Source organism: Bipolaris zeicola (genome assembly GCF_000523435.1).
Source record: "Bipolaris zeicola 26-R-13 unplaced genomic scaffold scaffold_223, whole genome shotgun sequence".
Taxonomy (NCBI): Eukaryota; Fungi; Ascomycota; class Dothideomycetes; order Pleosporales; family Pleosporaceae; genus Bipolaris; species Bipolaris zeicola.
Window position 1 is genome coordinate 1 of NW_006912272.1, and position 12,707 is coordinate 12,707.

The window sequence follows — 12,707 nt, forward strand, 5'->3', positions numbered from 1 at the left end:
TATATTGTTTTGTTGAGACATTGTTGCTTAAGGTGAAAGAAGGTATAGTCTTGGCAAAGGTGGCCGCTTCGCTTACCCGGCCGCTTCGCTTGCCGCTCACGTTAGAAGGAATATGTTTGTACATTATATTTATGATTATACTTTCTTTTCTACTAGGTTAACCTTATCTATAGGTTTCATATTTACTACAAATCTAAACCTTCTCAATTCGTACGAATTGTTCATCTTTCTCGTCATGAGCTATATCGCCAATGTCTTGATGAGCCATGACATTTTCCTTTGGATATGCCCTCTTCCACATGGACCAGATCGAAAATTGGAACAACTCATCCATAGACTCAATAGACCGACCTTTCATCTCCGGCATACAGAAGTAGACGCAGATAGCGCCAATGTATGTTAGTACTGCGTACAAAAGGAACGTTCCCCATCCCAAGTGCGTCATCATCGACGGTGTGGCTTTGGTAATGCCAAAATCAACGATCCAGTTCGTGAAGAAGCACCAGCTCATGCAAAAAGAGCGAATACGAGAAGGGAAGATCTCTGCAGCCACCACATAGCAAGCCACGCTATGACCGAATGACCATCCGAAAGCGTAGATGTAAATCCAGACGATACCAAAAACACCGCCGATTTCGGTGCCACCCCCCACCTCTGGTTTTGCAAATCGAACGTAGAGCGCAATGTACAACATGGCAGTAGCCTGAAGGCACGCGCCTATGATAAGAGGCAATCTTCGCCCGACGCGGTCAACAATGAAGACGACGTAAATGAGCACAGTGACAAGCTTGACAACACCATAGATGCCAGTGGTGAACAAGGCTTGAGATCCCCCCCGTACGCCAATCATAGTAAATATTTCCGGGGCAAAGTAGTTGAGTGAGTCGGTTCCCGTGAGTTTGTGGAAGAGGAACAACATGATGGCGAGGAAAAAGCGCCGCCTGTTGGGTGGTACAAGCGCAACATCCTTGAGCACTAGCCAATAGTTACGTCCAGCCGCGATTTCTTGCTCTAAATCCACTTGTGTGCATGTTTCCATGTATTCTTGCTGAACATAGGGATGAGATTCGGGGAGCTTCCGAAGCTTGACGAGATTGATAAGACCTTGCTCACGCTTTCCACGCGCAATCAAGGCACGAGGCGTCTCTTCCACGAAGGGGAGCATTGCCACCATCTTCTATAAGTCAGTGATCATACCACCGGTCGAGACTGGAGAGATACGTACGAATCCTCCTGGGATAAGTTGAATGCCCAATGCTAACATCCATTGTGTGTTGTCTGTGACATTGACATTTTTCCATTTGCTAACTCCAAAGTTCGTCCAGAATGCCAATGAAAGAGCAGTGGTGATCATTAGGTTGTAGAGGCAAGTCATTGATCCACGAATCGCTTTGGGCGAGTTTTCCGCTAGAAATTGGGGTGCGCCAGCGGACATGCATCCAATTGCCACACCAGCAAGAAATCTGCCTGCATAGAAAAGCCCTAGATGGGGAATCTCTTGGAAGGCACAGCCCAGCAGATACAATAAGCCGTAGAGCATCATCGACCACTTGCGACCTAAAAAGTCGGCACACGGAGCAGATAGCAGAGCACCTGCAGCACCACCAGCAGCCACTGTTGATAGTTAGCGTCAGAATTCGCGGCGTATTGGACGAAGGGGAACTTACTCAAAGACGCAATATTACCTTTGCGCGCATCCGCAGCATCTTCGCTTAGGCTGTCCAGTCCAAAGGCATGTTTGAATGTCGGTAAAGTCAATACTCCGCCAATGTTCCCTTGATCAAAACCATAGGCACAGCCAGCCATGGCGATAGTAATTCCTAGAAACGCCAAACGGCCATTGTAAATCTCTCGTGGGTCACTCCGAGCCTGGGGCGAAACCCAAATGCTTGTACCCCCACCCATGTTGCATATAGAATCGAGTTAAAAATTTGGAGGAGAGAAAATATATCTCGAATTGTAATATATGGACAGCTGTGAGGAGCAGAACTCTGTCTACTACAAGCTGGGTCTTATAACATACCAAGATGGTACGAAAACATGGCCACATCTAGCTAGTTTGGTTGACATGCTGGTCGGTTTCTCCCCGCATTCGCGTTTCCCCGCAATCCTTCGTGTGACCTTCTTTAAATCTCTCGGTGAGAAATCCGGAGACGATCTTGGTATTAGAAAGACTAGGAAAGGATGTCCGGAACTTTTTCCGGGTCGGCTTAACCCACAAAAGTAATACCGACGTGATCTGGCGAAGCCTGTGAGAGCGCACGCTCACTGGCTCTTAGAGTGAGGAAGCTTACTTGGCAAGCTTATATTAAGTTCGCTTTTCTTTTAGGAGCTATATACCTGGCTTGCTCTCAACAGTTCATCGATTGAAGTAGTAACCAGGATTTTCACAATGCTAGACTTCAACGCCGAGCTGGACGTCCAATCGGACAAACCTTTCTTCGCTTCAAACTACATTCCGGCATCCACAGTACAAGTTCATGCCTCCAATCTATTGCAGTTACCAAATGGCGACCTACTATGCGCATGGTTCGGAGGCTCTCAGGAAGGACTCTCCGATATTTGCATCCATTTTTCGCGGCTGAAGAAGGGCTCAAGGGTATGGTCAACGCCGCAAAGAATCTCGGACGATTCAGAGCGTAGTGAACAAAACCCAGTGTTGTTTCTCGTTCCTGGAACATCGACTCTGTGGGTAATGTATACGGCACAGCCGGCTGGAAACCAAGACAGAGCCGTTGTGCGATACCGTGTGTCATCGGATGACGGCCAAACATGGAGTTTGGCGCAGAATCTTTTCAATGATGAAGGGCTCTTTATTAGGCAGCCAGTCACTGTTCTGGACGATGGTACCTGGGTGCTCCCAGCGTGGTACTGTCGCAATCCTCCTGGCTTTCGCTGGGTCGGCTCAGATGACATCTCCGTTGTCAAGTACACGAGAGATGGCGGAAAGACTTGGCAAGGGAAAGAAGTTCCCAAATCAACAGGGGCTGTACATATGAACATCAAAAAGCTCCTTGATGGCTCGTACATTGCTTTCTATCGCTCGCGGTGGGCAGACAACATCTACATGTCGACATCCACCAACTGCATCGATTGGACGGAACCTAAGCCCACAACCCTTCCGAACCCAAACTCTGGTATCTGTTTCGAGGTTTTATCCGATGGTCGTCTCATCATAATTTACAACGACTCTCAGTTCGAGAAAGGCCAGGCAAAGCGCGAGGGCCTTTATGACGATATCACTCCCGAAGACGATAAACGTATCAACCAGCGTGGTTCGACCAAGGATGCTATATGGGGAGTACCTCGTAAGATGATGACCGTAGGTGTGAGCAGTGATGGAGGTAGGACGTGGAAGAATAAGACATTGCAAGAAGGCGATGGATTTTGCATGACAAACAACTCGCGAACAAAGGAGAATAGAGAACTCAGTTATCCCAGCATCTGGGTGGATAGAGATGGAAAAGATGTCGTGAACGTTGCGTTTACTTTCTGGAGACAGCGGATCAAGTTCATTCGTTTCGATGCTGACTGGGTAGATAGCTAGAACGTTACATTTTTGTACATGGATACAATGTCGGAACTAGTAACCAAAACTCGCATCACTCATTAGCAGAATCACGAATAATAAAGCAAGGTATATCATAATTGTTTGATAAACTTCATCAGAGAAACAGAAGTCCCGTCAAACGACATCGACATCGTATAACTGGCCGACGGTCTCTGATATTGTTTTTTGTCCTCTAATTTTGGGATGTCACATATGCTTTGGTACTTCTGATGGACACAGCTTCCTAGGCATGTTCATTTTCATCCATTCATTTCATTAGCCAGGAGCTGCGGTTGCACTTTGCTTGGGGGGTTACTTTCACGCATGTCAAGCTTTCACCGGAAAGTATTAACAACACTATCGATAACTATCATAACGACTACGGGAGTTGAGTTAAAGATACAAATATACAGTTTCCCGCTTGTATCGGGTTTTTAATAGTTTTGAATGCCATTTGCAGTGTTTTGGTGGTGTTGCATCGCGCACTGTGTGCATTGTCTTGGTAGGGCAGCAATGTCCAGATATTTAGCTCCGCCGAGAGGCACGCAATGCATCGTATGCACAATGTGCGGCAGGTAATAAGAGGTGCCCCTGTTTTTAGGCGTTGAGATCGGCATTCGGGGAGAAGTCCGGTGTGGAGCTAGTTACACCACGGGGAGGTTGCCCGACGCTGAGAACACCGAAAAACGCACCCTTCGGACCAGCGCGGAGAATCCATCTTCTCCCCGCATGTGGGGTTTATCGAGAAAGTGTGCCAAAAGAGTGACAGATTGGCGCAGACAGGCTCAAAGAGCGAGGGTCTCGTTTCCGATGAGGACACACTGAGCAAAGTTCCAACCACCAAACCCTTTTCACTCTTGACATTTCTGTCCTAAAGATTTTATATACAAGTTTCTTTGATCTAAGGAAATACTTCAAACAGTATGAGGAATCCCTGTCTGTCATTTGAGGACGTGAGAGCGCACAATAGCCGCGAAAGTTGTTGGGTTGTCATTAAGAATCAAGTTTGGAATGTGACCGATTTCCTCACTTCGCATCCTGGAGGAGCAGATAGTAAGCTGTCAACTTCAATTTCTGTAAATATTTTGTAAGATCTCTTTAACAATTTGTAGCTATTCTCAGGTATGCAGGTCAAGATGCGACTGAAATCTACAACGAAATCCACGCCCCAGGGATGCTCGAGGAAACACTAGCGTGAGAGAAATTAATTGGCGATATCCTCCCATCAAGCGAAAACCCGCGTGAAAGCACATTAGAAGAAACAGCGGATGCCAAATCTAAACCTAAGCCCCCAATATCTACTCGACTTGAATCTGTCGATGCACTTGCGCAGATACCTTTCGTTTACGAGAAACCAAATCTCCGTTCGATTATTTCTGCCGCTGATTTCCAAGAAGTCGCCCGCCATACATTGACCCCCAAGGCCTGGGCATTTTATTCCAGCGCTGCAACCGATCTCGTAACACATAAAATGAACAAAGAGATGATAAGACGAATCATGTTCCGACCGCGTATCCTCCGCGACGTCAAGACTGTTTCCATCAAGCGTAACGTCTTAGGGTGCGAGTCGTCAGCACCATTCTTCATATCACCCGCAGCTATGGCGAGACTGGCACATCCGGACGGTGAGCTTGCTTTGGCCAGAGGTGCCGCAAATGAGGAAATTGTGCAATGCATAAGTAGTAACGCGAGTTATCCTCTCGCCTCCATTGTCAAGGCCGGAAAAGAAGGGCAAATATTCTGGTTACAGCTATACGTCAACTCTGAGCGAGTCAAAACTGAGGAGTTGTTGCGAAAAGCGGCATCTCTTGGCATTAAGGGCATATTTGTTACCGTTGATGCTCCAGTCCCAGGTAAGCGCGAAGCAGATGAGCGCATCGCCGCTGAAAGTGTCGCGAGCGCTATATCCGGTGCGGTTGCAAGTAATGACAAAAAGGGCGGTGGTATGGGCCGGTTGATGGCGGCCTATGTAGAGAAGAGTCTAGTTTGGGAAGATATCGCGTGGATTAAGAGAGTTTCCGGCTTGCCTGTAGTCCTCAAAGGGGTGCAGAGCGCTGCAGATACGATCATGGCCGTGCAATTTGGAGCAGAGGGTGTCTTCCTCAGCAATCATGGCGGTCGATCGCTGGACGGGTAAGCCGCTGGTCTGACAAATTTTCTAATTTCAAGCTAAGACATTATCAGAGCTCAACCGAGTATTCTAATATTATTGGAACTTCATCGCATCTGTCCAAATGTGTTTGATAAACTCCATATTTATATCGATGGCGGGTTTGAACGCGGCTCAGATATCCTCAAGGCGATTGCTCTAGGTGCCACCGCTGTCGGAGTGGGTCGCCCGTATCTGTATTCATTGACGTATGGTACGGAAGGTGTTGAACATCTTACGCAAAGTAAGTTCATGTATCCTGTCATTTCCCAGGAACTTATTCTCAAAACGTGAAACAGTCCTCAAAGATGAACTCGAGACATCCATGCGCTTATGTGGTCTCACGGATGTTAATCAAGCACATCCTGGCCTAGTGAATACACGGGATATCGATCACTTGGTTGCATCACATTTGGATGAGCATCCATACATTCGATGGAAACCTAAAGCCGCACTGTAGTCTCTTTGTCCAGATTACTGCCAAAGGTAGCTGTGCGTCTCGGCCAATAGATCTGCAAGGACTGGAGCTCATGTGATTGTATTTTTGTATGCATAGAGTAGTTTGAATACTCTCAGCCAAAATATGTCAAAACCGTTTCTGAGGTGCTTTTCTCAAGCCGAAATGCTTAAAAGCATGAACGAAGTGACATTTCTCACTCTCATTGTTGTTCATTTTGCATTCTATAGAAATATACCTCTCTTGATACAATGCACAGTCTACAATTGAGATGTGTGAGCATAAAGAAAGGCTTGGAAATAACATGTTACCTGTAGGAAACTACATCGTTGCATTTCCTCATGTATTGGGAAAATCACCGAACACACCGACGCAATGTTCCGCTATCGCTGGTACCTTCTGCTCCGTCGTACATGTTGCTTTGTAACACACGCAAGTAGAAAATATTCCTCTAGCCTGGCTTACTTCCTGGCAAAGCCGCAGTAGGTAATCAGTTTGCGCGTAGTTTCCTGCCAGAGTCCTTGTAGCAGCGTTATGAGATGGGGTAAATTATTACTATTATTGAACTATCAACAATGAAAGGAGAGAAAAGTTCAGCCATTTTTTACTTAGTTATTCCAAAGCTCAGGAGCACTAAAAGTGATAGTAGCGTTCGCCAACTTGGTCGCAATGTTCAGACGTGGAACACCTGGCCAGAAATTCGGAAAATACTCATCGCCCACTGCATTCGTGTCCTGGCCCTCCTCCACGTCACCATTCCCCTGGTCCAAGTCAATCATCCCCAACGTAGCGCTTTTAGTCACTTGATTTGGCATTGTGGCTGCCCATTGTTTAGTCCCCGGAAGCTCGTCGTAAGTACCGTTGCCAGAAGGCAAGGGTGGCTGGGCTAGTAATGTATCAACACCCAGAAGACCGTATAGATCAGTGCTGAATGGTATGCCAGGTATTATGCTAGGCCTGAATGTGGCCTGGAACCAGGGTTTTTCTGCTGGCTTGGATTCGAATGGGTCACCAGTGGTATCGTGTGGGTAAATTTTCACTGATGTTTTACCGTCGTCTCCTTCGACCCAGTCAAACCTAGCAAGATGCTTAGGAATGTTCCAATCTGTTAGTATGTTAGTGAAAATTACTGTTGACTGGGATGTGTGTCCACGGTCAAGTGACTAGGATATGAAATAAACGTACTCGTTCTCCCGTTCCAACACGTATACTTTTGGCTAACGTAGATCCTACTAACTCTGACATTCTTCCTCTCCTCTACCTTTCCACTAGGGTCTGTATGGTTGTATTTGAAGAAACCCGGAACGATTAGAAGTTCGTCATACGGACCAACAGGACTATCCGTGTATCGAATAATCTGGATCTGACCAAGTATGCCAATGTACTCGCCCTCTACGGCTGACGCATACTGCCGTTCGAGCGGTGCGAATGCCTTAGTCGGTAGCTTGTTTGAAAGGGGAACATAGGTGATAGAATAGACGGTACCCTTCAAAGTCCAGGGTGCGGGCGCAAGCTCGATTGGGGCTGTTGAGTTGTTATCCCACTGCGCTGTGGACAGCACAGCGAGATTCAAGAGCAGACATGCAATGCTGAATCTCATGTTCGTGACTGATACGGGAAGCGCAAAAGAACTGCCAACCACCGAACAATAGAACGAGCTACGGGGCGGTGTAGGGTTGGATCATGAATTTGGTGAATATTTTCAAAGTATTTACATACAAATCGCAGGGAGTGCCCAGAATATTAAGCGCTATTGATATCTGCCCTGAAAGTATCCACTATGATAGAATGCCTAATCTATCCCCTGCGGCCTTGTTGTATCTCAGATCCGCGTTGCGTAAACTAACAACTGGTTTTAATGGATGTACCCCATACATTGCGACAGTACCAAGTGCAACCAGGCTCCATTCGGTAAGCAAAAGCGTTTTGGTACTCACTGCACTTGTTCTGAACACCAATAAAATTCTGAGCTTTAGGTAAATACAGAGGTTCTGGTTGACCCGAAGTCATTCCAGATAAAAGCTGTATAGTTAACCCAGATCAGATTCCTTTCTCAGAAGCGGTATGCTTCCGACGATCGCTATTTAAAAATGCGGGGTACAGGAATCCACTGGAACCCCATTGGAGGCCTTTCGACCGAGGATCGAAGCTATACGTACTTACGTACGTATCTTTCTTCTTTCTTATGACACCTCGGCTCTCATCCGGCTGATGCGAAATGGAAAATAACGGCCTCTCCTAGTCCTGCGAACTGTCCGGAAATACAGCTAGATCGCTACATATCTGCCTATTAGGTATCTATAGCTCTAGCACGTAGGTGTGGATTAATATGAGAATATCTTAATGTAGAAAAAATAAGTTCATTTATGAAAAAAAAATATATACTTCATTGAATGACTATAATATCATGAATAACTTGTGTTAGTAGGTAAAAGCTTCGGATCTTGATTTTCTAGGTCTGGTGGCTGCATAGGAGCTCCATACTAATGCCTTGTTTTTATCAGAATAGTCCTTGATTCACAGGCATGCGGCTGGTACGTCTCTAAAGGTTGGGCTCATTCCGCGATTCAGAATGCGATTAAGTTTAGCTCTTCTGCTTGCAGAATCACATTTCCATTCTAGAACAATCATAGACTACGACAACATGATTTAGTAACTTTGAGCGGGACGATGATGTCAGATCTACGCTGAGTATTTCACGATTAGTTATGATTACCTTTTGAAGTTGGTAGTAGAGTAACTTATTATCAGTCATTTATGCGAAAGCTAAAATCGCGTCGAGCTATACCTATCTAGCCGCATCTAAAACTATGTAAATCTGTCCCCGCTACTCCCCCTTTTTTATTTAATTGTGATTCACTCCAAAGATACCAGAATAGGTATAGCGCTCGGATAGATCTGCGATTACGATCCGAGCTACGATTCGAACCCAACAGGCCCTGACAAGTCACGAATCATCACAATTCTTGCACGAGACCCATTCAGATTCGTGCATGTAGAAAATAGAAAATCTGGTAAGCGTGTTACCTAGGCAGAATTAGGGAAAATTTGATCAATCGGTCTTTTGAGATTCATGGGTCACTTGATTTAAGCTATAGAATCTTACTCAATAAGGATTGTACTGCGAGTGGACATTTAAGAAATAAAAGGCTGAGTCTGGCTTCTGTCCAGGTGAGATCTACCTCCTCTATTCCGAAGAACTCCTTCCTCTTTTTTCCCCGCACAACTGCTTGAAGCCAACCAGTGCAAGGGGCCCTGCCTGGTTTTGCTGTAAAAGATGCTTCTTCCCAAGTTGATCCTGCTTCCTTCAGTCCTCGCACTTCCACTACTGGATTCAATAGTAGACCCGATCATTGACAGCATCTGGACCGCGCCAGAGGGTGTCACGAAGACACTTCTAGGGAGTCTCGCAGGCACACTCGGTGCCAAGCAGTCTTATGATTATGTCGTAGTGGGTGGCGGAACGGGCGGCAACACAATCGCATATCGTCTAGCTGAAGCTGGCTTCACCGTCGCAATCGTCGAGGCTGGAGGATTGTACGAGTTTGGCAAGCCTATTGTTGGTCCTGCACCCCTTGGCGATGTAATCGGAGTAGGCTCGAATCCAGCTGACAGCATCCCAACTGTGGACTACGGCTTGGTAACAGTCCCACAAGCTGGCGCGGGAGGCCGTAGAATGCACTACGCGCAAGGCAAGTGTCTCGGCGGCTCTTCGGGCCTGAATTTCATGATCCATCACCGCCCCAACCGAGGGGCTCTGGATGCGTGGGCAGAGGCTGTTGGGGATGAGAGCTACACGTTCGACAAATTTCTCCCATACTTCAAGAAGAGCTTCACCTTCACCCCGCCGAATCAAAAGACACGTCTGGCTAATGCAACGACGGCCTATGTGGAGGCGGACTTCGAGCCATCGTCAAGCTCACCAATTCAGGTGACATATCCCAACTGGACACCCGTATGGTCGACATGGGCAGCCAAGGGACTTGAGGCCCTCGGCATGAAACTGACGGATAAATTTAACCAAGGCGTCCTTAACGGGTACCATTACGCGCAAACGACAATTCAACCGCGCGCCCAGATCCGGTCCAGCTCGGCTGATTTCGTATATGCGGCAAAAGACACCAACATAGGCAGAAAACTCGCTGTATATCTAGGATCGCGAGTCAACAAGGTACTTTTCGATGACAACAAAAAGGCCACTGGCGTTGAAGTCGCCGGACTAGGATTGCTGAAATACACCATTTCTGCCAACAAGGAGGTGATACTCTCAGCTGGTGCTATTCACACGCCGCAGCTACTGATGTTGTCTGGCATCGGCCCTGCGAAACATCTTGCCGAAAATGGAATCGCCGTACTGGCCGACCGTCCTGGTGTAGGGCAAAACCTGACTGATCATGCTCTTTTTGGACCCACGTACGAAGTGACATTCGATACCCTAAACAGGGTACTTGGGGACCCTGTCGCACTTGCAGAGGCTGTGGCTGAATATGCATTGACGCAAACCGGGCCGTTGACGACAAACGTGGCTGAATTCCTGGCGTGGGAGCGGATGCCCAGCAGCGCCAATCTGAGCCAGTCAACATGGGACGAACTGCTTCGTTTCCCAAAAGACTGGCCTCATATTGAGTATTTCCCAGCGGCAGCCCATATTGGAAAATTCAACATCCCATGGCTCGATCAGCCAAAAGACGGGAAGATGTACGCCTCTATTATCGCCGCGTTGGCCGCTCCACTATCTCGCGGCAATGTTTCACTTGCCAGTGCTTCTCCTGCGCAGAGTCCGTTAGTCAATCCGAATTGGCTAACTCACCCGGGCGACGTCGAAGTCGCAATCGCGATGTACAAGCGTATACGCGACGTCTTCAATACAGAGGCGGTTCGAAGCATCCGTGCGAGTGATTCCGAGTACTTTCCTGGCGATAACGTGAAAACGGACGAACAGATTTTGGCCAATATCCGAACGAGCGTGATGGCAGTTATGCACGCCTCATGCACTGCGCGGATGGGACGCGTTGATGACCCAACCGCTGTGACGGACAATCTGGCGAGAGTAATTGGAGTTCAGGGCCTGAGGGTTGTAGATGCTAGCTCCCTCGCGTTACTGCCCCCAGGTCATCCTCAGGCGTTAATCTATGCTCTTGCTGAGAAAATTGCAGATGAGATGATTAAGGGACAATAATGCATCTCTATGGATAAATACTGCAAAACAAGATCTACTTCTATTCTAATCAACGTTCCCTGGTCACATAACATACTATTGGAAACTGCGTAGCTTTCGAAAATATGAACTTTAATATTGAGACCACCTATTGATTGACCGTAGATTACCTTACGCACTAAGTGCGATCTGGGCTGGGTTGGCTGCAACTGCCCAGGGGATATCCACTCCAACACCTGCTTCGTTTATGAAGGGAGAAGCATTAAGATGAGTAGGCTATAGCATCGATTTCGCAGGATCAGCATTTCTGGAAGTCTTCTACCAAGATCTGCTTTACTAGTGCTTTTATATTAGGCCGATCATGTACTGCATCCGCAACTGCTTGGGTTTTGACCGTACTCGAAAGTAAACGATGTACGCCCAAGGTCAAAAAGCAACAAACTCCTCCCCCTTATCTGAGGCCAGTTGGATGACATATCATTCAATATAGGAAACCTATACCGCACTTTATTGGGGATCCTGTCGATATCAGAATTTGTTTGACTTTAGCCTCCATCTCCGAAGCCAATGGTCACATCACAGTCCTAAATGATCTTTCTCTTTCAAAGAGTGGAAACCCTTTCTTCAAAAATCTCGCGTTTTCTAATGAAAAAGTCTAATCTGTGCTAACAACAAGTCCGCCTAGATACTGCACACGCCGTCTGTCAGAGCTGTGCTTAAGTTCTAGAAAACAGTTACTAGTGTTGATAATAACCTTGAAACCTTAGTCGATGTCTCGTAATATAAATCCCAGAATCAAGGTGGTTCATATTGATCTTTGCCTAAACGCCATGTCTCAGGTTTGAGAGGTTTCTCGATCATTCATCTCTATTCTAAGTGCTACGCAAGAGTGGATGTCCAATAAACTCCCGTTAACGAACTTAGAATGCACTTAATCGGACCTTTCGGACCCAACCTAACTTATTTATGCAGTCACGAGAAGTAACAAAATATACCTAGACGCAATGGTAGACAAACTGTTTTCTTCCGCTTCGTGCACAGCCTAGAGGACTACGTCCGGCCGTGGCCATAGCGCCAGCTGATGTCTTACTATCGACTACACACTTACCTTTCATCTTCTATTGAAAGCGCAATCTGCTGCCGGGGCTACGACCTCGCCAACGCGCCACTAATTGTTTCATGGGGCAGATTGCTCGCTAAGTAGCCTTTCATTCCCCCAAATCTTTCCCTATTCTATTGCAACGGTGTAATGGCAGCAGAAGCCTCATCATGATGGAACGGATCGAAAGAAAATGTGCAAGCTGCACATACAAAACGTCATGTATCGCCTCATTCGGGGAGAAAGAGTTATTTCCAGCAGGTAATCGTTTGTGATAGTCGAACGGTGCAACTC

General features: G+C 46.9%; 5 protein-coding genes across 5 annotated transcripts; 3 read left to right on the forward strand and 2 right to left on the reverse strand.

Annotated features, from left to right (window-relative positions):
• Positions 1 to 193: 193 nt before the first annotated feature.
• Positions 194 to 1,905, reverse strand: COCCADRAFT_107106 (uncharacterized protein; the record flags this gene model as incomplete). Its single annotated transcript, XM_007718279.1, has 3 exons — positions 194 to 1,177; positions 1,226 to 1,614; positions 1,668 to 1,905. 3 exons carry the CDS (start codon positions 1,903 to 1,905, stop codon positions 194 to 196), a joined length of 1,611 nt encoding a protein of 536 aa, XP_007716469.1.
• Positions 1,906 to 2,392: 487 nt separating this feature from the next.
• On the forward strand, positions 2,393 to 3,547 carry COCCADRAFT_8535 (glycoside hydrolase family 33 protein; the record flags this gene model as incomplete). Its single annotated transcript, XM_007718276.1, has 1 exon — positions 2,393 to 3,547. The coding sequence occupies one exon, from the start codon at positions 2,393 to 2,395 to the stop codon at positions 3,545 to 3,547; it is 1,155 nt and encodes a 384-aa protein (XP_007716466.1).
• A 926-nt stretch (positions 3,548 to 4,473) lies between these two features.
• COCCADRAFT_40371 (uncharacterized protein) lies at positions 4,474 to 6,159 on the forward strand (the record flags this gene model as incomplete). The annotated part of the gene is made up of 5 exons (XM_007718280.1): positions 4,474 to 4,603; positions 4,663 to 4,744; positions 4,781 to 5,683; positions 5,735 to 5,943; positions 5,999 to 6,159. The coding sequence occupies 5 exons, from the start codon at positions 4,474 to 4,476 to the stop codon at positions 6,157 to 6,159; spliced, it is 1,485 nt and encodes a 494-aa protein (XP_007716470.1).
• Positions 6,160 to 6,764: 605 nt separating this feature from the next.
• Positions 6,765 to 7,756, reverse strand: COCCADRAFT_107120 (uncharacterized protein; the record flags this gene model as incomplete). Its single annotated transcript, XM_007718281.1, has 2 exons — positions 6,765 to 7,261; positions 7,342 to 7,756. The coding sequence occupies 2 exons, from the start codon at positions 7,754 to 7,756 to the stop codon at positions 6,765 to 6,767; spliced, it is 912 nt and encodes a 303-aa protein (XP_007716471.1).
• A 1,677-nt stretch (positions 7,757 to 9,433) lies between these two features.
• Positions 9,434 to 11,335, forward strand: COCCADRAFT_8538 (GMC oxidoreductase; the record flags this gene model as incomplete). Its single annotated transcript, XM_007718277.1, has 1 exon — positions 9,434 to 11,335. The coding sequence occupies one exon, from the start codon at positions 9,434 to 9,436 to the stop codon at positions 11,333 to 11,335; it is 1,902 nt and encodes a 633-aa protein (XP_007716467.1).
• Positions 11,336 to 12,707: the final 1,372 nt, after the last annotated feature.